Raw genomic sequence first — 23,564 nt, 5'->3', positions numbered from 1 at the left:
GCACACACACACACACACACACACACACACACACTCAGGCACGCACATGAGCACACACACACACACTCACTCAGGCACACACAGAAACACAGGCACACATCACACACACACACTCACTCAGGCACACACAGAAACACAGGCACACACACACACACTCAGACACACACATGAACACACACACACACAGAGCACGTATGCACACGAGTTGATGATGGTGGCTCCCGCTAGACTAATACAACGACATCATGCCATCCTAACATTGTTTGCTGACAAGAGCTCAGTTTCTGTGAACGACAGGCCATCTGTTAGGGTAAGTAAGGCAGGTGATAGGATGCTTTGCACCCGCACAAGCCAATAAGGACGCTGCTTATGTACCAGGAATGACCTCCAAGAAATAGTAAGGTGTGCGTGTGTGTCCAGGGTGGGGGGTAGGAGTGTGTAATAAGCTGGGCATGTAGGTGTAACCCCTGTAATCCCAACATTTGGGAGCCTGAGACAGGAGGATTTCTGTGAGCTGGAGGCCAGCCTGAACCACATAGTGAACTGAGCAGTACTGACCTATGCTCAGTGTCTGTTTAGTAAGGAGGGGGAGGGTCACGTGTTGCAGTGTGCTTTCAGAAGGCCAGGGCAGCATCGTTTGACTTTGAGGTCAGCCTGGGTTCTCTAGCGACTTAAGGGCAACATAGGTGCCAAGGGTATGGGACATGTTCAGTGGGTTAGGGCGGTGGGCAGGAATGACTGTGGACATGTTCAGCCTGCACCATAAAGGAAGGGACACTCTGAAGGCACATCAATACAGAAGTGGGCGTGCCCTCAAGGTGCTGCCCCCCACCCCAGCAACTGACAGCATGGTGACCTCGTGCAAGCCACTTAGCTTCATAGCTCATTTCTTCTGGTGCTAAGAAATGAAGGGACGTCTGTCACCCAGGAGAATTGTTCTCCACTCCTGGGCTGAGATGAGGAGTGAGATTTGGTCTGTTTATAAGTTCCAGCATCCTGGGGGCTGGGGAGACGGTGGCTCGGTGGGAAAGACACTGGCTGTCAGAACCGAAAACCTGAGTTAGATCCCTGGGACCCACATGGTGGAAGGGAGACAACTGATTCAAAAAAATAAAAACAAAAACAAACCAAAAAAAAGCAACAGAAATAAAGATAAAACAAGGGCCATCTTGGACCAGGTGCATGCCTTCATCTGCAATCTGCCCTTAGGCGATGCACAGGAGGGTTCTCAGTTCAAAGCCAGCATCCATAGCAAATATAAGGATAGCAAAATTAAAAACAAGACAAAAACCAAGTGTATTGTGGTTTCTGATCAAAAATGCAGACTCCACAGTGAGGCCAGAGAGCTCTCAGGTCTGTTCACGGCCTTATTGCCTCAGCTATACTCAGTCTGGGACACTCCTGTGTTCTCTCCTCTCTACCTAGATGTCTGTCCTTCCTTCCCTCCCTCCCTCTCTTCCTTCCCTTCCTCCTTCCTTTGGCTTGGTCAACTTGAGGGTCCAACTCAATTGTCACCAGTCGCAGCTCAGAAAAAAGGCTTTGCACCCTCCTCTGAGAGGCCAGGTACTGTAGTGTGTGTCTGCAGATGTCACCACGCAGATGCGCCCTCACTGGTCTGTGAAGATCCCACACAAGGAGCACTTGACTGCCCTGGGATGATGCCCTGGTAAGATAGTTTCCTGCCATCAGACCAGGAAACTTCCACAGGTTCCAGGCCACTGGCATGGCGAGGAGGCAGGAGGAGTGCAGAACGGCAGGATCAGAACTGGGTGACCTGGGGCTGGGGATTTAGCTCAGTGGTAGAGCGCATGCCTAGGAAGCACAAGGCCCTGGGTTCGGTCCCCAGCTCCGAAAAAAAGAACAAAAAAAAAAAAAAAAAAAAAAAAGAACTGGGTGACCTGTTTAGCAGGTGTATGAAGCAAAGCAACACACACACACACACACACACACACACACACACACACACACACACACACAGATTCGCTGAATGGACACACAAAAGAGCAGGGCGGGGGCGGGGGGGGGGCGGCAGGTGCTGTTGACAAAATGGCTCTGTACTTAAAGAGCACTTGTTGCTTTTACAGAGGGGCCGGGTTCAGTTCCCAGCATCCTCATGGTGGTTCACAGCCACCTGTAACTCCCGTTCTAGGGGATCTGATGCCCCCTTCTGACCGCTGTGGGTACTAGGCACAGGTGGTGCTCATGCCCACATACAAGCAAAGCACTGGTACACAGAATGAAACGGACGGATCCTCAGAATGGAAAAGAGCAGGCACTGCTTCCCTTCCAGAAGATGCAAGTTTCCTTCCCAGCAACCGCATCAGTTTACAAACTGCCTGCATCTCCAACTCCAGGGCTTCTGGTGCCCTCTACTGGCTGCAGTGGTACCTGTCCCACATGCACAGATCTCTCTCTCTCTCTCTCTCTCTCTCTCTCTCTCTCTCTCTCTCTCTCTCAATCTCTCTCTCTAAGAAAATATTTGTATTTATTTGTATTTATTCTGAGACAGAGTATCTCTAAATAGCCCTGGCTATCCTGGAATTCCCTAGGCTAGCCTTGAACTCACCGAGATCTGCCTGCCTCTCCCTCTCAAATGCTGGGATTAAATATGTGTGCCACCATGCCCGGCTAAAACTAAATCTTAAAAAAAAAAAAAAAAAAAAAAAAAAAGCATGGTGGTGCATGCCTCACCTTAAGTCCCAGCGCTTGGGAGGCAGAGACAGAGACAGGCAAATCTCTGAGTTTGAGGCCAGCCTGGTCTACACAGCTAGTTCTGTGACATCCAGGGCTACACTGAGAAAGTCTGTCTTGACAAACAAATAAACAACCCCTTCCCCCAAAGCAGAGGTGAGTGGAGGGAGAGCCTACGTCACAGCAGTACAGCCTTGGAATCAGAAAGAAAGTCTTTATTATTAGCACGGAGGACACACTAAGGAGAAAATACGGTTTAGATGGTATCTATCATGTTATAAAAGGGATATATTGACAAGTGTGTTTGGCACACCAAACCGCAATGACTCATCAGGAGTCTCCAGGGGTGCGGCCCGAGAGCCTGGCATGGGAGAGGAAGGAATTTATTATATCTTTTTCTGCCTCTCAAGTTCTGTGCTGAATACATATATCGTCTGCTCACAATTAAATAAAACAACTTCTGACAAAGAAGGAACGATGACACAAGCAAACTGGAGAGGACTAAACCATGAGCACCAGGAGGGGAAATACCTTGCTCTTGTTTCCAGAGTCGGAAGGGTCCATGACAAAGCTGCACCTGCAGGCTGGTTCCTCTCCCTAGACCTGCAGCTGGGGCTGTGGAAGCTGATGGTCAGAGACTCAAGCACTCGCTTCCGGGTGAGCCTGAGTAAAACAGAAGGATAAACCTGTCACCAGGAAAATTCAGAGGAGCAATAAATGACAAGGCTCAGGCTCTTCTTGTTCCTACGAAGACACTGAGAGAAACCCTGAGGACCCTGTTGTGCCCTGGGCTGGAGATGCCACGCAGTGGTAGACAGTGTGCCCAGCAGTGCACAAGGCCCTGGACCTCCATCCCCAGCTCCAAGAAAGAGAAAGGGAAGTTAGGTAAAGCATTTGGAGGCCTGGGATCTTCAGGATACAGGAGTGTGGTGCTTCCCAGAGTTAAGGAAGTCTCATCAACTCCTTCTGCCCCTTTCCTAGGACAGCCCTGATTCCCTGATTCAGTGACAGAAATGGCCCAACCCCTGCCCTCCTCAGTCTGGTATAATCCGGTTTCACAAGGGCAAAGGCTCCTCACAACTGACACTACTCTGGTCTCCAGAGACGATAGGAACAAGAGCCTCAGGCCTCTCAGGCCTCTGCAAGCTCACCCACTTCCCCTCCCGCCTCCCTCTGCTTACCCTGCTCTTCCTAAGGCTCACTCGGCCAACCCCACCCACTGGGATTTCAGTAGAGGCTTCAGGCCTCAGCCTCTCCTCCTTCCTCTTGGTCAGAGGAGGCAGAACAGGTTCCTGTGTGTTTACCCATCTCCCTGGCAACACAGGCCTTGGCAGGAGGGTGTCATCAGGTTATCAGCAGGTTTCTGTTTCCTGCCTCTCCTTAGGTACAGGTACACTCTGGTTCCCTGGGACTGGGACCGTTCTCCCCCAGTTTCTGAATGGCTGGTTGCTCCAGCCCCTACCCCACCATTCCTCATAATTGGAAAATGCCGCCCTCTGTGTGGAGTTTCTCATGCTACCTGGAACCTTGCTCCCAGTCCTGCCTGTGGTCCCCTGCCTAGGCATCTCCCTCTGAAGAGCACCCCCAAACCCTTGCTGACCATCCTCCTCAGCCCTCCCTTGCTCTTCTGTCCACAGTCTGGGGCACACACGCTCCTGCCTCTGACCGAGAGAATGCTTGTTTGCTGTTCCCTTTCCACAGACATGGCTGCAATCCCTGCTCTGCTCAACGAGAGCATTCTTCTCGGGTCATGGTGTTTTAATAAAGGGCAGCTCTCACAGCAACTCCTCCTGCCCTGTTTTGTGACAAGTGCTGCCTCGGTCTGCCCTGCCAGAGTCGCCCCAAACTGTCCCCACAAGGTGGCTGCTCGTATGGCCCACATCTACATCAACAGCTCTCAAGTCCCTCATCAGAGATCCTGAAAGAAGTGGGGTGGAGGGCAGGTCCTTCGGACCTCTGCCTGGCCCCTCCACTGGCCTCTCCCCCCAGGCCACAGTGCCTGCTGGGCTTCTGTGGAAGCCAACTGCCTGCTGCCTGTGCAAGCCTAGGCTTTGCACACCACCTACCCACTGTAGCTCTTATTTTCTCGTCCCCTGTCCTCACTGTGACCTCACTTGTCCCCTTGTCTCCAGCACTGTGACCCACACTGCTCTCCTCCAGCGCTCTAATGGTACCATGGGACTGACATACGATGTGTGTTGTGGGTTGTCCACCACACACACACACACACACACACACACACACACACACACACACACTGTAAGAGCTGAGGAAGCAGGGACCTAGGACCACCCTGGTGTTTGTCAGCGTCTGGATCCAAATGGTCCCCCTTAGAAGCAGCTCAACTGTTCCCCCTGTGCAGTGTGAGTGACTGGAGAAGGGAAGGGTGAAAAGGGGACAGGTTGAAGCGCTGAAAGGAGAGACAGATGACACCCAGGAACCAAGTGAAGACTTTCTCCCTGCAGGGTAGAAGCCCCCGTCTGGCACCTCTACAGCCTATAATGCGTTTCGTTTTGTCTTGGGTAGTTTCCCACTAGAGTGAATTCCCTGGAGGCAGGAACTATGTCTTGTTCGGCAGAGTGTCTCAGGGTTGGCACAGTGCCATGCGTACACAGGAGACTCTGGGTCCCTATTTGCTAACTGGATACAGGAGGATGAGTGACCTGCAGGAACACAGAGCTGTCGGGGACCTCGTCGGCCAGGTTTGCGCTGGAGCTGTTTGGAGTAGGGGTGGCCGGTCTCTGGGAGGACCTTCAGTCTTACTGCAGGGCGGAGAAGGGGCAGATGAGGTCTACTCTGCAGGGGATGCGGCTGGAGAAGAGCAGGGAGCCTGCGCGTTTGGGTGGGGCAGCATCAGACTGGCAAGGAGGCAGAGTGGGCTGTCTGGATACAAATGAGTAACACCCTAGCACCTACCGTGCTCTATGCAGAGGATTTGGAAGTCAGGCCACATTGCCCAGCCTGCAGCCCTGTCCCAAAGTCGGCAAGTCAGGGCTGCCTGCTCTCAGTGCTGGTCTCTGACCTCTACCTGAAGTGCATGTGGCTGGGGGGCAACCATTAAGTCAAGCTAAATCTGATGTGATATTATAAGTATAGCCATGTTTAATCCCAGCATTGGGGGACAGTGCAGGAGGATCTCTGTGAGCGTGGAGTCACCCTGCTCTTCACACAGTTCTAGGATAGCCCATGATAGGACTACATAGGGAGCCCCTATCTCAAAAACAAGCAAACAAAAACCAAACAACATCAACAACAACAAATACCCAGACGACTGGGTACAAACAGCTGATGTGAGACCAGCTGGGCAGGCGGGGTAATGTGTGGAGGTGGAGAACAGGAGGGACCATGTCCCTGACATGAGAGATGGCACTTCCAGGACCCTCGCTGGTTGGGCAGGCTCAATGGAAAAGCCATTGAAGAAAGACCAGGGTGTTGGTCCAGGACATCAGCACAGAAGGCAAAGGAACAGGGTCAAAGAGGAAGTGACCACACACACGCCAGCAGAGGCTGGTCTGACCCAGGGCCTAAAGGGCAGTGGGCAGGTAGGACTGGCTGCAAAAGTGACTGTCACATAAGGTGCTCAGCAGTGTGCTTCTGTCCCGACAGGACTCCCCTGAACGTGCCCTGAAAAAGCACCTTAGTGACAGGTTCTCAGCTGCCCACCAGCCACCAGCTTCTTTCTGCAGTGAAAAGCTCACTTTTTTACTTAGGCACAGAGCCATTTAACTAAAGTCACACACTCTAACTTCCTCTGCAAGAAAGCAACCTCACCTTTGGAAGGTGGGGGGCAGGGGGCACGATACAGCTTCTGGGTCTTGCTCTTAGAAGGAAAGTCAAAGATCCATTTACCTAGGCCTCTTCGCAATCTGTTCCCTGGAACATGCACCCAGGAGATGGTGACTTCTACCTCCTGTCCTGTGACTGTGATCTGAACCCCAGGGGATGGAGGAGCCAACATGCAGAGGAGTTCCTGCAACATGACCCAGTCATTGTGCTAGCTACACATTTCATGGAAAGCAGATGCTTTATTTCCGGGGCTGGGGGTGGAGGATGCCACACTGGGAGGGTGCTTATATGTGGAGGAGTATGTGTGTGTGTAGTGTGTGTGTGTGTGGTGTGTGAGTGTGCATAGTGTGTGCGTGTGTGCATGTGTGTGTGTGTGTAGGTGGTGGTGGTGTTTGAGACAAGGTCTATATACTCCAGAATGGCCTGCTAGAGTTAGGTGTGGACTTCTGACTTAAGCCACTCTACACTGGGTCCATGTTCAATCTCTTCTACCAGAGGGCCAGTCAGTCAGTACGTGGACCTGATGGAGTGATCAGAGGGACAGAGTCCCCGACCACTGGAAAGCATCTATCCAAGCCTCTAAAGAAAACAGCAGGGGTTGGGGATTTAGCTCAGTGGTAGAGCGCTTGCCTAGGAAGCGCAAGGCCCTGGGCTCAGTCCCCAGCTCCGAAAAAAAGAACCAAAATAAAAAAGAAAAACAAACAAACAAACAAAAAAAAAAAACAAACAGCAGAGTCTGGGGCAGAAGGCCTGAGCACCACAGTGTCCTCCGCTGCAGACCCAGAACATTTGCTTTTAGAAGATAAATGAGTATTCATGATCTGGGATGTATAAAACACAACTGTGGCAAGAGCATTACCCTCTGAGACGGGAGTGTAGCTCAGTGGAAGGGGGTTTGTCTAGCATCCACAGTGCATGCACACAAACAGCCTCAAAGGAAGGTGCTGGAAGAGCAGCTAGAGAGATTTAAGGAGTTAAGAATGACTACTACTCTTGCCAAAAATGTCAGATGGATTCTCAGCCTCCACAGTTGGCAGATCTCAATTTGTTCTAACTTAGCTCCAAGAGGTCCAGTGCCCTCTTCGGGCCTCCAAGGAGCCTCCCCTTGGATCCCAGAATCTGGGTTTGAAACCAGCCTGACTTAGGACAGGTAGGGATACACAATGAGTCAGTGTGTGGAGGGAGATGAATTAGAACTGACAAGATGGAGTTGGGCAAAGGACACCTATCCATTTCTGTGTTTGAAATTTTATTATAGAGGCTGGGCTGAGGACTGTGATCACAGCTACCTAGGAAGGAGGACAAGCTCTACGAGGACCATTTACAGAAACAAAACCACCTAAAAACTTGGGGCTGGAGAGATGGCTCGGTGGTTTAGAGCACTGTTGCTCTTGGAGAGGCTCAGTAGTCACACGGGAGCTCTGTCTCCAGCTCCAGCATATTGACCTGACCTGAGCTCTATCTTCTGACCTCTGAGGGAGCCAAGCACATGCATACCCACACGCAGATAAAACAGTCACACACACAAAATTTTAAAAGTCTTAAAAACAAACAAATAAGCACCAACAACTTGTTCTGGTTTTGAGGCTGGGGCCTGCTATGTAGTGCAGGTTGACCTGAGCTCAGTATCCCAAACACAGGTGTGTGTTACCACCCCTCAGCATGCAGAAACACAGGAAATAAAGTCACAGGAAAAGCTGTGTACAGTGCTCTTTTGCCTACCGCTCGATAGGCCTTATGTCTGATTCACCTACAAAGTTTTTATTCTGATTTTTATTACAGGCCTTTCACACTGTATTTTTCCTTCCAATAAGACCCCCAATTATAAAAAATAGAAATCTATAAATGTACACACAATGAGAGTTATATGCTTCAGCACATCACCACTCAGGCCCACGTCCCAGCATCTCTCTTCCTAGAGGAAGAAAGACAGCACGCAGTTCTGAGGCCTCAGATAAGAACCCCCCTCCTCCCCCAATATTCTCAACAGGCATTGGCCCCCCGACACGAGAATAGTGAAGGAATTACAGACGTGCTCACTAGAAGCACCGGAACAGCAGGGTGCGACACCTCCTGTCTGACCCTGACTAGATCCCAACTGACTGGCACCAAGTTGTCAAGTGCTCTCGGGAGCCACACAGGTCAGTCTTCCTGTTCTGACCTGGAAGTTCTTAGTCACAGTGAAAATCCCTGTTTGGCCTCGAGGTGAGAAAGCTCATTTCCTCACCATTCCTTGTCCTTCGATTCCAGACACAGAGCTCTGTCCCTCCAGGAAGGGGACCAAAGACCCTCGAGACCAGCAGGGAAGGCGGGGCCTCTGCCAGCTTACGGATGCCAAGCATGGGGCGCACACCTGGACCTGCAGCAGGGGCAGGACGACACTGAGCCTGGGACACAGAGAGCCTGTCTCTGAAACATGAGGGGCAGGGAGAGAAAGAGTGAGCAAGACTGAAGGAGAAGCAGCAGCCACCAGGATGGAGGAGGCATTCCAACCAAGGAACACCTTCTCCATGTTATCTCAATTTCCACGTGTCCCACCATCCTTCCTTGGAGGCCCGATTCATGATTCGTGGGGAAGTGTAGGGTGGCGTCTTCTCTCCAGGGAGGAGGCGGAGGGCGGATTCCGATGCCTCAGCAGGGTCCTCTCAGCCCCTCCCACAGGCAGGTGGACACGGAGCTTTCTACCACAGCTGGCTTTCTCAGCTAAGCTCAGTCCTCTCCTACCTGCTAAGTCCTCTTCGTGGTGCCTGAAATCCACGGCTCCTTTTTAAGTCACAGGATAAGTAACTCTATCCCAGCCTCTGGTCAGACCAGCTTTCCCAGAAGGGCGCTTCACCTTTGTGGTCAGCTCTAATCAAGTGCTGCCCTGTGGCCACTGTCATTGATACTGACTCCTGTGCTCCTAGCTTCTGGCAGCCCCAGATCAGAGGTGAGCTATAAAGTCACTTTCCATCTGCTCAGCCGGGACCTTGGGGCCCAGGTGAGAAGGGAGAACTTGATGGGTTTGTATGGTCAGGGATCTGAGAGGTCTGGAAGATACACTTGGCCATCTTCTCGGCAAGCCACGGAGACATGGCTTCTTTCTAGCTCTTCCATGGCCCTCCAGTTCCAAAGGAATCACGTCCCGTGATTGATCAATGGAGTCACCAGCAGTCCTGGCCCTGTTGCACCATGATTTCCTCCACACGTACTCAAGCTCAACAGACTGTCTTCAGAGAAAGGTGCTACTAAATGGCATGGCCTGGACACGGCCAGAAGACGGATGCCCCCTCCTCTTCCCTCTGTGGTTCCACTCCCCCAGGAAAGGAGTGTTCTCCCCTTTACAGGGCGGCTTCCTTCTCAGGTCACGAGAGGGACCTAGAAAGAACAAGAACCACAGAGGTTGCTGTGGGCCCCTCCTGCTCTCCTGGAGGAGAGCAGCACAGGGCTGGCAGGACACAGCCATCGAAGTGCACGAGGGAGCCAAGGAAGAGAAGCGAGGAAGCCTTCCTTTTGCCCAAGCAGTGCCCAGCAAGCTACACCCACTGACGCGCCTATTCCTACCGAGGGCAGACAGGCAGGCTGGAGCCAGCCTCCCACTCACTTCTTCCTCCGGATCTTGGGCTTCTTCACGGGCCGCAGATAGGGGTTATCAATGGTGCTCTCCTCCCCGTTCCGGCTGCCGGACAAGGAGGAGTTCTGCTGCAGGACAGAAGTGTTCTCCTTCTCAGCTCCGGATTCGTCCTTTGGGCAAAAGCCGGAATAAAGCAGAACACCAGTGGCATGAGGAGGGAGACTGCCTGGGACAAGAACCACCTCTGGTGTTTCTACTGAGAAATGAGGAGACAGGAGCACCGTCTTTCCAGTGCTGCCTCTGCACGTCTCCATGACACGCCTGGGCAGTGACTGGCTCTACAGGGAGAACTGTGAACTCTGACAAAACAATACTCCAGGGTCCTTGGCATCTTCAGAAGGTGGGGACATAAAGAATGGAGACCTAGAAGGTTAGAATTTACATGCTTCTGGGAGGAATTCTAACCAATAGGATGAGGAAAGGAAGTGACCATGGGAATCTTGGAGTAAGGGACACAGACCAGAACAATCAGTGCACAGAGTATAAATCTCCTAGACCCAAACTAACATGGGTCTAATACATTTCCCCAAATCTCTCACTTCTGGCACCTGGTACACAGAACCAATAAGCATATTCCAGCATACTCAAGAACTTTCTGGAATCCTGAAGTGAAGCTCAGCAAGGCAGAGTCCATGACTTTAAACTTAGAAACTGTCCTGGAGGTGTGGCTGATGAGTCTCCTTTCTGCATACTCTCCCAGTCCCACACTGTCTGTCATTTTGTTTTTGTTCCTCTTTATTTGAGCAGTGGCAGCAGGGCCAGGGCATGGACCACCACACTCAAAGCCTGACCTGGCCGCTCGGGCCCAGTGACCAGAAGCTGACCTGCAGTGCCCCCTGGTGACACCACGGTGCCCTGGAGGAACTGAGTTTAAAGGAGGCCTCAGACTCCAGCCAGGAGTGGCTGTCACCATCATACTGTGACCAGATGGCAAAAGAGGAGTAGAGGCTTGGTCTCCGGGGACTGCTGCGTTGGGAGCAGACAGCAGGCTCTGGCTCACTGGGCCTCAACACTCGGGATGGTCCCCCCCGAGTGCGCTGTCCCTGGAAGCACTGCCCCATCTTGAATGTGTGAGGGATGGCGCTCAGGCTCTCGGGAGCAGGCTTTCCATATGGGGGTGGCTGCTGTACCCTGAGCGGCCACAGCAGGGTCAGATGCATGCTCGCTGCACATCTGCTCACTGAGAACTTGGCTTTTTATAAGGAAGAACAGTTTAAACTTCCGGGCTGCCTGCACAAGAGCTAGTTCAAATGAGAGAACAGAGAACAAAACCACTGGCTACTCTAAACTCATCGTTCCTTTATGTTCAAGGGCATGGAGGAAGGGTCAGGGTTAAGGTGCCCCACAGCAACAGTCCCTGAGAGTCGCCCACACGCCAGGAGGTGGGGGCAGTTTAACATTGGTCACGGGACGAGAGGTGACCGCGTTAGTCCCAGCACTTGGCTGGGAGAGGCAGGGTCAGGATCTCTAGCACGGGATTTCATTTGCAGGTCACCAGAATAGTGACAAATCTAAGTGATTGTGCTTCATACGGAGAGTGTGGTGTGCAGCCTGACCCAGCAGAGGGTATCACGAGCTCACACACTCTGCCTCAGATGGACCCTGCAAGTGCTCTCCCCGCCTGAAAACGCCAGAGACGTGTGCAAGTGTCAGCCTACTCAAGTCTTTACCCAAACGTCACCTCCAATCCCTCCACCACTCCACAGCTCATGTCTAATCTTTTCGTCCTGAGGGCAGTGCTTTGTCTGTCGTGCCTCCTGGTTCCTCAGCACCGGGACCAGGGTCTGGACCTGGCAGTGCTCGCTCAACATTTGCTGAATGTGTGACTCCCAGGATATGTCTCTCAAGATGGAGACTGGTCACGCACCCCACCATGCGAGCTTCTAAGAGACAGGCAGAGATCCCAGGGCAGGGGCGGAGTGTGGCAGGCAGAGGGGAACCCACCGTGCTGATATGGAGCGCGATGTTCTCGGTATCTGTCTGCTCGTCCTGCTCCGAGGAGTCTGTCTCTTCCATCTGCTGTATCTCCAGCTCGGAGGGGAGCAAGGCCGTGAGGTAGGGGATGGTGAAAGGTCTGGCTGCAATCACTAGGAATTGGACAAGAAGTGAGTCTGTCAAGCAGGCAGAGGGAGCCAGGTCCGAGTGCTGTCCAGTCACCACAACCTTCAGTTAATTTCCCTTTCCCACACTCCCGAGTTCTAAGCTAAGGGTTATTAACCCACGGGTCTGGAAGGGCTGTGTGAGGTGCTGTGTGGGCACGGTTAGCACCTGCTCATCTCTGTCCCCAGTGACTGCAAAGCCAGGCACCTAGCAGGAACTAAGCGGATGCTTGCTGACTAAATGGGCCAATCTCCTCACTCAGCTCCACGTCATCTGAGGGCCCTTAGAGATAAGGGAGTTGGTCAACGAAGCCTACATGTGACCCAAGAAAGGACACTGATGGGCAACTGGCCGCAGACACCAGTGTTCCTCCTGCCACCTGAGACCCCACTCCCGCAAGAGGCTCTCTGCTGCCTGGGCTCAGGCCCCACGAGCTAGCCTACACTCACTGCAGCCAAGAGACGAGAGAGAAGCTTTGTGCTTGGGAATCACCAGGTAGGAACAGGCGCGCGGGATGTGGGGAAAGGGCCATAGACCTAGAGAAGGTGCACTAGAGAAAAATCATGAAGGCATACTCGTCTGTCCCCACCGCACCGAAACAAAGGGAAGATGGCGTCACTATGTCAAACAACAGGGTCCAGAGGGGTGACTCTCACAGGGGAAAGTGCTGACGTCATCCTTGAAGAGACTCTGGGTCTCGCCTGTCTTGGCCATGAAGCGGGTGAGTGCTCGCTCCACGTCTCGCCTCTGAGACGCGGCCTTCTCTCGGAGGACCTGGTAGTCAGACACTGGCTCACGGTACGTCTAGGAGAACAGAGATACCAGGCTCAGTTCCTGTCGCCTTCTGCTCCCTCAGAGCCTGCCTTGCTGCAGGTCGAGTTCTCGGAAGGACAGAGACCTCCCTTCCGAGAACATGGCCTGCTCACTAACATTAGAGCAAAGGTGCGTGAAGAACAGCACACAATGGAGGACCCTCTCAGTGTACACACACTCACTAAGAAAACGACTATTTGGGCTGGGGATTTAGCTCAGTGGTAGAGCGCTTACCTAGGAAGCGCAAGGCCCTGGGTTCGGTCCCCAGCTCCGAAAAAAAAGAACCAAAAAGAAAAAAAAGAACCAAAAAAAAAAAAAAAAGAAAACGACTATTTACTACACAGGTGACTGTCTTCACTCAGCTTCTAAGGCAGCTAGCTTTAGTTGTAGGACAGATCCTAAAAGAAGACTTGGAACTCTCAAGGAGCCCTAAAAGGAGACTGCATCCCATCAGGGGAACTTGGCACCTACAGTGTATGAGTGGTGGCCCAGGTGCATTTGCACACTGTACCATCCCCTTGTCTTAAATCCACTTCTCCAAAAAGACACACTGGTCCCAAAGACTCCCCTAGAAGTACAAAATGCTGGCCCTGGTGGCACATTCAGGCAGGTATCAGTGAGGTTGAGGCCAGGGAAGGACGCAGAGAGGGGGAGGTGGGGAGGGAGGGAGGGAAGGAGGGAGGGGGAATGAAATACAGGTGGAGGGTGGTACGGCTCAGGAAGGTAAAGGTGTGAGCCCTGAGAACCTGAGCTCTCATCAGGACCACGTAGTTCAAAGGGGAGGCAACTCCCTCACCTTCTCTGACTGCCACACATCTGTGCACACCACATACACTGTGGTGAGTGGCCACCCACACAGATAAATGAAATAAATGTAATTGTTAAAAAAGGAAGGAAACCCCGATTGAGGCCATTACTGTAAGTAGGACTGAGAAGGCCGAGGACAGGAGACTCCGCCAAGCTTGCCCTTTGTTGGGCATCTCAGGTCAATGTTCAGGATCCAGGAAGGAGGAGAAGGACTTCAACATGTTTTACAATGTAATGGCGGAAATGACATTGCAACACTGACCAAAACCAGCTTGTCATCACAGAAAGGCAGGTTTTAAACGTCTAAAGACTTTTTCCGGGGCTGGAGAGTTGGCTCAGGGGTTAAGAGCACTTATTATTCTTATGAAGGACCTGAGCTGGGGCTGGGGATTTAGCTCAGTGGTAGAGCGCTTGCCTAGGAAGCGCAAGGCCCTGGGTTCAGTCCCCAGCTCCGAAAAAAAGAACCAAAAAAAAAAAAAAAAAAAAAAAAGTTAAAGAGAAAGGGAGGAAAGAGAGGGCGAGAGAAGGGGGAATGCTCATGGCTATGCAGGTGCCTGTGGAGGCCGGAAGTGGATGGCAAATGCCCCGGAACCAGTTACAGCGGCTATGGGCTGCCCTGCACGGGTGCTGGGAACTGAACTGTGCTCCTCTGAGAGACCAGCAAGCACTCCTACACACTGAGTCCTTTTAGTTTTTTATTTTATTATTATTTTTTGAGACAGTATCTCAGTATGTAGCTCTGGCTGGCTTGGTACTCAGAGAGTACCTCTGCCTCTGCCTCTGTACTCACCTGCCTCTGCCTCTGCCTCTGCCTCTGCCTCCCAAGTGCTGTGACTAGAGGCGTGGGCCACCATGCCTGGCCACATCTTTTGGTACACAACTTGTTTTTTACTAGAAGCATTAAAGAACTGAAGTAAACTGATCTAAAGATCGGGCTTGCAACTTAATATCCTACACCAAGGCTCCCACTTACGCCACAGACTTTGTGAACCTTCAGGGAGAGTGAGGTTATTTTTTAAGATTTATTTATGGGTTGGGGATTTAGCTCAGTGGTAGAGCCCTTGCCTAGCAAGCGCAAGGCCCTGGGTTCGGTCTCCAGATCCAAAAAAAAAAAAAAAAAGATTTATTTATGTTATTTATATTGAGTACACTGTCAGTGCCTTCAGACACCCCAGAAGAGGGCATCAGAACCTATCACAGATGGTTGTGAGCCACCATGTGGGTGCTGGGAATTGAACTCAGGACCTCTGGAAGAGCAGTCGGAGCTCATAACCGCTGAGCCATCTCTCCAGCTCAAGGTTATCTCTTTTTTCTTTCTTTTTTTTTTTTTTTTCTTTTTTCCGGAGCTGGGGACCGAACCCAGGGCCTTGCGCTTCCTAGGCAAGCGCTCTACCACTGAGCTAAATCCCCAGCCCCCCAAGGTTATCTCTTAATCTAGACTATTTTGTAGTAGACTGAGCAGACCTCATAAAGAAGCACGCTGACGCAGGCGTGACAATGCACCTCAGAGGTAGAGGCTGGAGGACCTGCAGTCTGATGTCACCTTTAACTGCACACCGTGACACTGCTGAGACGCAGTCCCAGACGACCGACACTAACGGGAGCTTCTCCAGTTATTTTTATTGTCAGGATCCACTAATGCACTGTGTAAAAGAGGGACTAACACTATGTATTGAGTTGTACTCCCTCAAGTGTTTAGATGTAGAGAACCTCTAACTCCTGGCCTCTCACATGACCTTACTTGGCAACAGAGTCACCAAAGATACCATCAACTAGGAAGAAGTCATGGAGTGAAGACAAATGGTGCCATTGGGAAGACAAAGTACTCTACTGAGTTTTGTTTTCTGAGACAGGGTTTCACTGAGTAGCCTTGGCTGTCCTGGGCTCACTCTGCAAAGCGGGTTGGTTTACCTCACACAGATGCCCTGCCTCCAGAGAGCTTCGTTAAAGATGCGCACCACTGGGGTTGGGGATTTAGCTCAGTGGTAGAGCGCTTACCTAGGAAGCGCAAGGCCCTGGGTTCGGTCCCCAGCTCCGAAAAAAAGAACCAAAAAAAAAAAAAAAAAAAAAAAAGATGCGCACCACTACTATCAGCAAATAACTTTTTTTTTTTTTTTTTTGGACAAAGTATTTTAAACTGTAGGGGTATGGTGTAGCCAGCACCATATGGGACTATAAACTAAGAAATGCTGGAGAAATGCTGCCCCTTCCCCAGCCCCTCACCTAGAGCAAGGCAAGCACAGGCTCCCTAGAGGTTTCACAGGGAACTTCTGGCCCTTAGGCCTGTGAGCTAATACATTTCATACTGTGCTAAGTCATCTAGTTTGCGGCCACTGTGAGAGGCTGTAGTCCAGGCCAATGGCTGTGTCAGTCCCTTCCCTGAAGCCTACACTGGGGGAGACCCCCCAAGGCTCGCTGTACGTTCCGCACCAGCACTCCTTCTCCAAGGACATGTGGCAAGTTCTATCTGTGGAGACACCAACATGCCTGAGGGATGGCGGAATTGTTCGCCAAGCACACCAAAGGTCAGCATGAGCCTATTACAGCCAGTTCTTCATGGTATTCAAGTAATTCACGTATTTCAAGCAACTTCTCCTGGGTCAAAATGACTCTCAGGTAATGAGAAATTTGGAAAATCCAGAAAGTCCATGCAGGACCACCACAGCAAGCAGTAATCTCCCCAAGAATCAGTACGAACGTGTGGGACAGCCTCCCAGTTTTGCTCTGTGTGGCTAAGGAGCCGGGTTTGGTGGGAGAGGTGATTTCTTGTCAACTATCCTTGTGCTGGCAACGTGAAGACCATAATTCTAGGGGCTGGACAGATGGCTCGGTGGTTAAAAGCACTGGCCACTCTTTCAAAGGACCTGGGTTCAATTCCCAGCACCCACATCCAATTCCAGGGGACTCAATGCCTTCTCCTGACCTTTGTGGACAATCAGTGCAGACATTCACACAGACAAAACACCCACATATATAAAACATTTTAAATAAAATCCTCTTACTGGCCAGATTGCTTTACTCCGTGCTTCTCCCCTTTCTATCTCTTTGTGAGACAACATCTTACCCTGTAGCCCAGGTTAGCCTCAAGTACATAGCAATCCTTCTGCCTCAGTCTTCCAAGAGCCACAATGACAGGGGTGAGCCACCATGCCCCATAACAAGATGGCATCCCTGCAGGAGAGCGGAAGGGTGCTCTCCCCTGCAACCTCCATCAGCTGTGTTGCACAGGCACACGGCCCTGCGCAGCTCCAGAACTCACCGGAGTTTTTATGTACGTGTGTGGATCCGGAAATTCAGGAAAATGGCTGGGGATGTGTGGCGGGTGAGGTCGGTTCTGCCCTGCAGTGAGGGCCTTGGGTGTCACTGGCTGATTGGTCACCGGAGCTGCAACAGAATTGCAACTAGTTAGTTTCCAACCCCTACACTCTACAGATGATGGTCTCTGTCAAATCCCTGTCTTCTCACCGGACACAATTAGGCACTTTCTTTTTCTTTTTTCTTTTTTTTTTTTTTTTTCGGAGCTGGGGACCGAACCCAGGGCCTTGCGCTTCCTAGGTAAGCGCTCTACCACTGAGCTAAATCCTCAGCCCCTAGGCACTTTCTACTGACCAAAGGCCTTCCAGATCAGCACACAATACCCAGTCCTGCCCAGCCCTGCCCTGCCCTGCCCAATAATCTTGCTTGATATTTCAATCTGTGACAATCTGTCTGCAATCCTCTTGCATCAGCAGGAGTGGCTGTCCCCAAAGCCACTACATAAAAAAGACACAGTGAGGCTCACGAGGACTGTGGTGGGCTGCTGGCTGTCTTTCCAGAGGGTAGGTGGGCACGAGGAACAGCACTCAGTGGTGCAGCATATGGTCAGCGTGCAGGACACCCTGGGGACTGGACCTTAGCACATACACCGTTCAGCATTCACACCAAATAACCAACACTAAGCTGGGGAAGTGTGAGCTAATACCTGCAAGAGGGAAGACACAGCACTTCCCACGTTCCTCTCTAGTGCTGGTGGGAAGGTGGGAAAAGGAGCTTGTCACCGAGCCAATCTCTAGGACTGACATAGTGCAGGGAGACAGCCACTCCACAAAGTTGTCCTCTGACCTCCACCTGCATATGGCATGAGCATGCGCATGCACATACACATACACACACGCGCGCGCACACGCACACACGCAGACAAATAGATCCAATGTCTACAAAGATGCCAATGCAGGAAAAAAGTGACTTTAAGAAATGAGCAGAGGGGAAACCAAAGAATTATTATTACGTATTAAATAAATTTAAAAAAAAAAAGAAAAAAAATGGAAACCAAAGAATTATTATTACGTATTAAATAAATTAAAAAAAAAAAAAAGAAACGAGCAGAGGGGTTGGGGATTTAGCTCAGTGGTAGAGCGTTTGCCTAGGAAGCGCAAGGCCCTGGGTTCAGTCCCCAGCTCCGAAAAAAAGAACCAAAAAAAAAAAAAAAAAGATACATGATAAATATTTTAGACTTCGTTTGTTTGCTTGTTCTTTGAGCTTGAGTCCCACCTATGTAGCTCAGGCTAGGATAGACATCACTATCTACCACGCACTAGACTCTAGAGCACCCCCACACCCTCACAAGGGCTAGGGTTACAGGCACATCCACCAACTAGCTGCAGCTCCGACTGTGTGACCCACAAAGCTCTGCCCTGTAAGGTGAAGGCAACCACGGGGTGAGTGAGCAAGCGGCACCCAAGGAACTGTTACAAAAGCCAGCGCGGTTCATCCAAAGGCCACAGGCTGCCAGCCCTGAAGTAACGCGGCAGCTCAGACACGGTTCACGCTGCTGCCTGGAGACTGGGCTTCACATTCTAATCCCACGGCTCAGACAAAACCAGGCTGCGAGTAGCTCACAACCCTAGAGCCCAGAAGGGACCCCGCAACAGGAAAACAGCTGCCCCTCTGAGGCCTGCCTTCTCTCACCAAGGCACACTATAGCCACTGAGTACGTACTAAGTACCTGGGTTCGAAGCTACTTACGTGCAGTGATGACCATCCTCTGAGATCGTTTTGCATAAGCAGGCAGAGTGTCAACATTGAACCCTAGGGACAAGAAAACCAGTTATTGCCATGTCCTGATATCGGCATAATACTGAACAGGAACAGGGAGCTTCCTGTGTGGAAAGGGGGCTTAAACTCCCAACTTAGCCACTATTCTGCCCCTCAAAAGAACTCCCATAGGACTCAGGAGCTCTCTAAGACGGGGCCAAAGGACTCCTTCCTCGTAACTTTCCAACTAAAAGCAGGTCAGGGGAAACAGGATGGAATCCAAGAACACTCAGCAGACATGGAACCACCAGGCTTTCCTCCCTCCCTGGTGATCCTACGCAGGACACGTACTTACCCATTTCAACCAGTGTGACCACGATGTCCGACAGCGTGGGCTGGGTCCTGGCTGTGTGCTCGCAGTATGACTTGGCGCTTCTCCCAATTTCTGAGATGTCTATAAGAGTCAAAGGCCAGAGTTTCTCCAAAGTTCAAAATAAGATTACCGGGTGGGCCGCCAGTGATACTTTATATATATGCCCAAACGACCAAAAGCAGGGCAAAACAGGCCCTGGTGTGCATTCACACACAGCAGCACACATTCTGCTGCAGGATATCTGATCACACTGTGAAGCCTAACATTGTGGTGTTTACTAGAAAAACCTGTTTCTAGTTGTGGTGTGGTTCAGCCTTAATCCCAAACAATGGAGGTCAAGTTAATTTGTAGAAGGAAGTGATGTCTAGTTGAGTGGCAGACAAAGTGAGGAATCAGAGAAAGGTCTGACAAAATAGGGTACGCCCAACTCTCGAGAGGAAAGGGAAGCTAAGTCAGGGGCAGTGCAGAGAGAGAGAGAGGAAGGCAGGTAGTTTTACAGGACAGTTAGAAGAGAACAAATAGAATTAGCCAGAGAAAAAGAAGGAGCCAGAGATTAGAACAGATTGCCCAAGTATGAGGCCAAGCCGAGCATTTCAGTAAGAAACTGAGAGAAGCCAGATTCAGTCAACTTAGAAAGGAGTTTGAGTCAGAACAGCTGAGCTGACCAGCCAGTCAGACCTCAGAAAGAACTAGAAAGGGTGAGCTTATTCAGCAGCAAGTCTCAGAGGCTGAAAACATTCTAGACCCAGATAAGATTGTATGCAGGCTAGAAGCTCCCAGGACTAGGCCTGGGTTAGCAGACTTGAGGGGGTAAGCCCCAAAGGTAACAATTACATCAGACAAATAAAAGATACATTTACAAAATCCACAACAATCAAAAGGTGGGAAAGAATCTATCCTCTGACACATGGATAAACCAACTGGGATATACACACACAATGGGGTGGTTTTGTTTGTTAGTTTTGAGAAAAGTTCTCATATAGCCTCAAACTCTACATGCAGCAGACACTGGACTTGAACTCCTGATATTCCTGCCTCCACCTACCTCCCAACGGCTAGGATTTCAGTGTGCCCACCATACCCAGCTACACAGTGGAGTATGTGCCCAGCCTTCAAAAGGAATGAAATTCTTCAAATGGAATGAAATCTATAACATGGATAAGCTTTGAAACACTATGTAAATGAAAAAAGCCAGTCACAGAAGGACAAGTATCTTCCGATTCCATTCATCTGAAGAACAGAGGGAAAAATAGACACAAATCAAAAGCAGAGCCTGTGAAACGGCTCATGGTAAAGGTGTTTGCTGTCACTGACCCACCTGAGTTTCGTCTCTGGGGCTCATGTGGTGGAAGGAGTAAACTGATTCCCACATGTTATCCTTTGACCTCCATATTTGTGCTATCACGTACATGCAGTCCCTACCACACACACAAACAAGGAAATAAAGAGTGATATTTAAAGAGATATGTTGGGCTGGAGAGATGGCTCAGCTGGGAGAGCACTGACTGCTCTTCCAGAGGTCCTGAGTTCAATTCCCAGCAACCACATGGTGGCTCAGACCATCTGTAATGAGATCTGAAACCTTCTTCTGGTGAGTCTGAAGAGAGCTCAGGCTGAGTGGTGGTGGCACACGCCTTTGATCCCAGCACTCGGGAGGCAGAGGCAGGTGGATCTATGAGTTCAAAGCCAGCCTGGTCTACAGAGTGAGTTCCAGGACAGCCAGGGGTGTACAGAGAACCCTGTCTTGAAAAACCAAAAAAAAAAAAAAAAGTTGGGGGTATAAAAAAATAACAAAACAAAATCAGAATCAGAGAGTAGATGGAAGTTCTTGGGGCTGTGGAGAAGACAGAACCCACTTCTGTGCAGGGGTACAGGGCTCTGGGCATGGACAAACATCAAAACAGTTTAATCCTATAATGGACATTTTCCTTTCTTCTGCCTGAAGCTGGTCTCTAACAGTTTTCCTAAAGAAGGTGGGACAGTATGTGCGATGGAGTTTATGGAGCTGGGGTCTGTAAAGGAGACAGCAGGCCTAGTGGTTCTCGGTACTCACAGCTCTGCAGCATCTCTGTCAACGTCTCCACAGATGCTTTCTCCGCGCTCTCAAATCCCGCCTCTGTCAGCAAAGAGCTCACAACCACTTGCAGGGTCCTCCTCCGGGCCAGATGGTAGTTATCAGCCGGGTTAGTGGACTGTTTATTTCCTGGTCTCTGGAAATCAGAAGCCCAGAGAGAGGAGACTTTGAACTAGTAGACAAGAATGAAACCACAGGGGCTGGAGAGATGGCTCAGTGGTTAAGAACACTGACTGCTCTTCCAGAGGTCCTGAGTTCAGATCCCAGCAACCACATGGTGGTTCACAACCATCTGTAATGGGATCCAATTCCCTCTTCTGGTGTGTCTGAAGACAGCTACAGTGTACTTATATGTAATAAGTAAATAAATCTTTAAAAAGAAAAAGAGAATGAAACCACAGAATTCACATCAGTAAGAACAACAACAAACAAAATGTCCAGTGTTTTTCTCCCCTCCCCCAAGGGTTACTCTGCAGTTCACTCAGTGTGGCCTAACACTAGATACATAGCCTAGACTGAAACTACAATCCTCTTATTTCTTCCTGCCAAGCCCACAAATTACAAGTGTGTACTAACTTTTGCCTGGACAGTAAAAGTTCTCTTTTGGTAAACATCGATCAGCGTTTAATACTTAAGACTTAGAAATCTTACCAAATGAGTAATAACTGAGTACCCAAATCCAGAGACTTCCAATAGGATAAACGTTACTTGCTCAAAAAATTTTTTTTACTTGTAATAGATATGTGTGGGGTGTGGGTGTGTGTGTGTTCCTGTGAGTGCAGGTACCGCATCCCGGAGGCCCGGATCACGTGAAGGAATTACAGGTGGTTGTGAGCCACTCCACCAAACTCAGGTCCTTTGAAAGAGCAAGTCTGACTTAACCACTAAGCCATCTCTCCAGTCCCATTCACTTCTTTCTGGAGCAAATTATCAGAATATTCATACACTAGCTGGTTGGTGGTGGGCACGCCTTTATTCCCAGCACGTGGGAGGCAGAGGCAGACACGAGAGGAGGTAGAGAGGGAGGAAGGGAGGGAAAAAGAGAAAGAATATATACATGAATGATGGTATTGGACGAATGAATTTACTGTCTTCTTGTCCCATCATACCATTTCAATAACAAAGAAAATGAAAATAGTAACACCACCAGATGCGGAGGAGGGCTAGGAATAACCGCAAAGAAAGGCAAAGCAAATAAATATTTTGCGAAGGGACATCCAACTTTGGCTGCCCAGTGAGCGCCTCTTCCGACCAATCAGAAGGTGTTCCGGGTTCCCCTCAACAAGGAACGAGCCAATCAAGTCTCAGGTGCAGCAATCTAGGAGGCCGCTGCCAAGTGCCAAGCAGCGGGGAACGCCTACGGCCAGAGATATTCTCCAGCCCTGGATCTCAGAGCGGGCCTGGGTTTCTCCATAAGAGACTGTGGCCAAAACCGTGGGAAAAGTCTAGAAGCTCTTTTGGCTTCATGCCGCGCCTCTCCAACCTTACCGTTCCGGAGCCACCAGGCCCGGTGGCCGTGTCAGCCATCTTGCTCTCGCGTAATGTGCGTGAGCGCAGGGCACGACGGGACTTGTAGTTGTGGGGTGGGGAGGTAGCGAAGGGCGGGGCCTGAGGCCCCGCCTTGTAGAAAAGCTCTGTGAACATGTGTGAGTCTTGCACTATGGAGTGAGGTCGGGGTATCCCAAGCTCATGTGACTCTGTGTGAACCAAGCTTTCGTCGGCACTCCAGCGGCTGTAGCAGTTGATCTGGAAGACGCTTTGTGGGTTGCACTGAGTTAAAAGAAACGTATTTTGGCCAGAGTCGGCTAGCTATAATCCTCGCACTTTGAGGCTGAGGCCAAAGGATCTGGAGTTCCAGGCTAGTTTAGGACTACATAAAGAGACCTTTCCTAAAAGAATAGAATAAAAACAAAACCAAAGCCATTGATATTAAGTAAGTTCTCAGAGAATAACTTTGGGGCAGAGAGGTGGCCCAGTGGTTAGGAAAACATCAGCACTCTTGTTGACTCACAACATGCCTGTGACATCAAATCCCACTTCTGGGCTTTGGGGACACTCACATGTATACACACACACACACACACACACACACACACACACACACACACACACACACGAATAAATTCATTTATTAGTATGACCATTTTGCATGCTTGTATGTCTGTGAACTACTTGTGTGTCTGGTGCCAGAGAAGGCCAGAAGGGGGCTTAGCATGCCCTAAAATTAGAGTTACAGTCTGTCGTGAGCTACCAGGTAGATGATGGGAATTGGATCTCAGGAAAAGAACAAGTGC

General features: G+C 50.5%; 1 protein-coding gene across 3 annotated transcripts; it reads right to left on the bottom strand.

Moving 5' to 3' along the window:
* Positions 1-2,890: 2,890 nt before the first annotated feature.
* On the bottom strand, positions 2,891-22,818 carry Taf8 (TATA-box binding protein associated factor 8). 3 transcript variants are annotated; one of them, NM_001108197.1, is made up of 9 exons: positions 22,759-22,818; positions 21,250-21,406; positions 19,179-19,277; positions 18,815-18,877; positions 17,070-17,194; positions 12,847-12,994; positions 12,035-12,177; positions 10,061-10,200; positions 8,005-9,834 (listed from the first exon to the last, which is right to left on the bottom strand). In NM_001108197.1, the coding sequence occupies exons 1-9, from the start codon at positions 22,795-22,797 to the stop codon at positions 9,822-9,824; spliced, it is 927 nt and encodes a 308-aa protein (NP_001101667.1). In that variant the 5' UTR covers positions 22,798-22,818; the 3' UTR covers positions 8,005-9,821. The 3 variants fall into 3 exon arrangements, with proteins under 3 accessions (XP_087421919.1, NP_001101667.1, XP_087421920.1); XM_087565793.1 differs by lacking the exons at positions 8,005-9,834; positions 10,061-10,200 and adding an exon at positions 2,891-3,354 and having other exon boundaries at positions 22,759-22,815; XM_087565794.1 differs by lacking the exons at positions 8,005-9,834; positions 10,061-10,200 and having other exon boundaries at positions 12,087-12,177; positions 12,766-12,994; positions 22,759-22,815.
* Positions 22,819-23,564: the final 746 nt, after the last annotated feature.

Source organism: Rattus norvegicus, chromosome 9, assembly GCF_021556685.1.
Source record: "Rattus norvegicus strain SHRSP/BbbUtx chromosome 9, alternate assembly SHRSP_T2T, whole genome shotgun sequence".
NCBI classification, from domain to species: domain Eukaryota; kingdom Metazoa; phylum Chordata; class Mammalia; order Rodentia; family Muridae; genus Rattus; species Rattus norvegicus.
Note: the sequence above shows the minus strand (reverse complement) of the source record. Positions and strands in the feature narration are given on the sequence as shown.

Excerpts from the sequence above, each read along its gene's own strand:
- Taf8 (NM_001108197.1), bottom strand. The coding sequence starts at position 22,797 with ATGGCTGACACGGCCACCGGGCCTGGTGGCTCCGGAACG. Across the intron at positions 21,407-22,758 it reads GGCCTGGTGGCTCCGGAACG|AGACCAGGAAATAAACAGTC; the intron begins GTAAGGTTGGAG and ends TCTGATTTCCAG. Across the intron at positions 10,201-12,034 it reads TCGCGCTCCATATCAGCACG|GACGAATCCGGAGCTGAGAA; the intron begins GTGGGTTCCCCT and ends TTTTGCCCAAAG.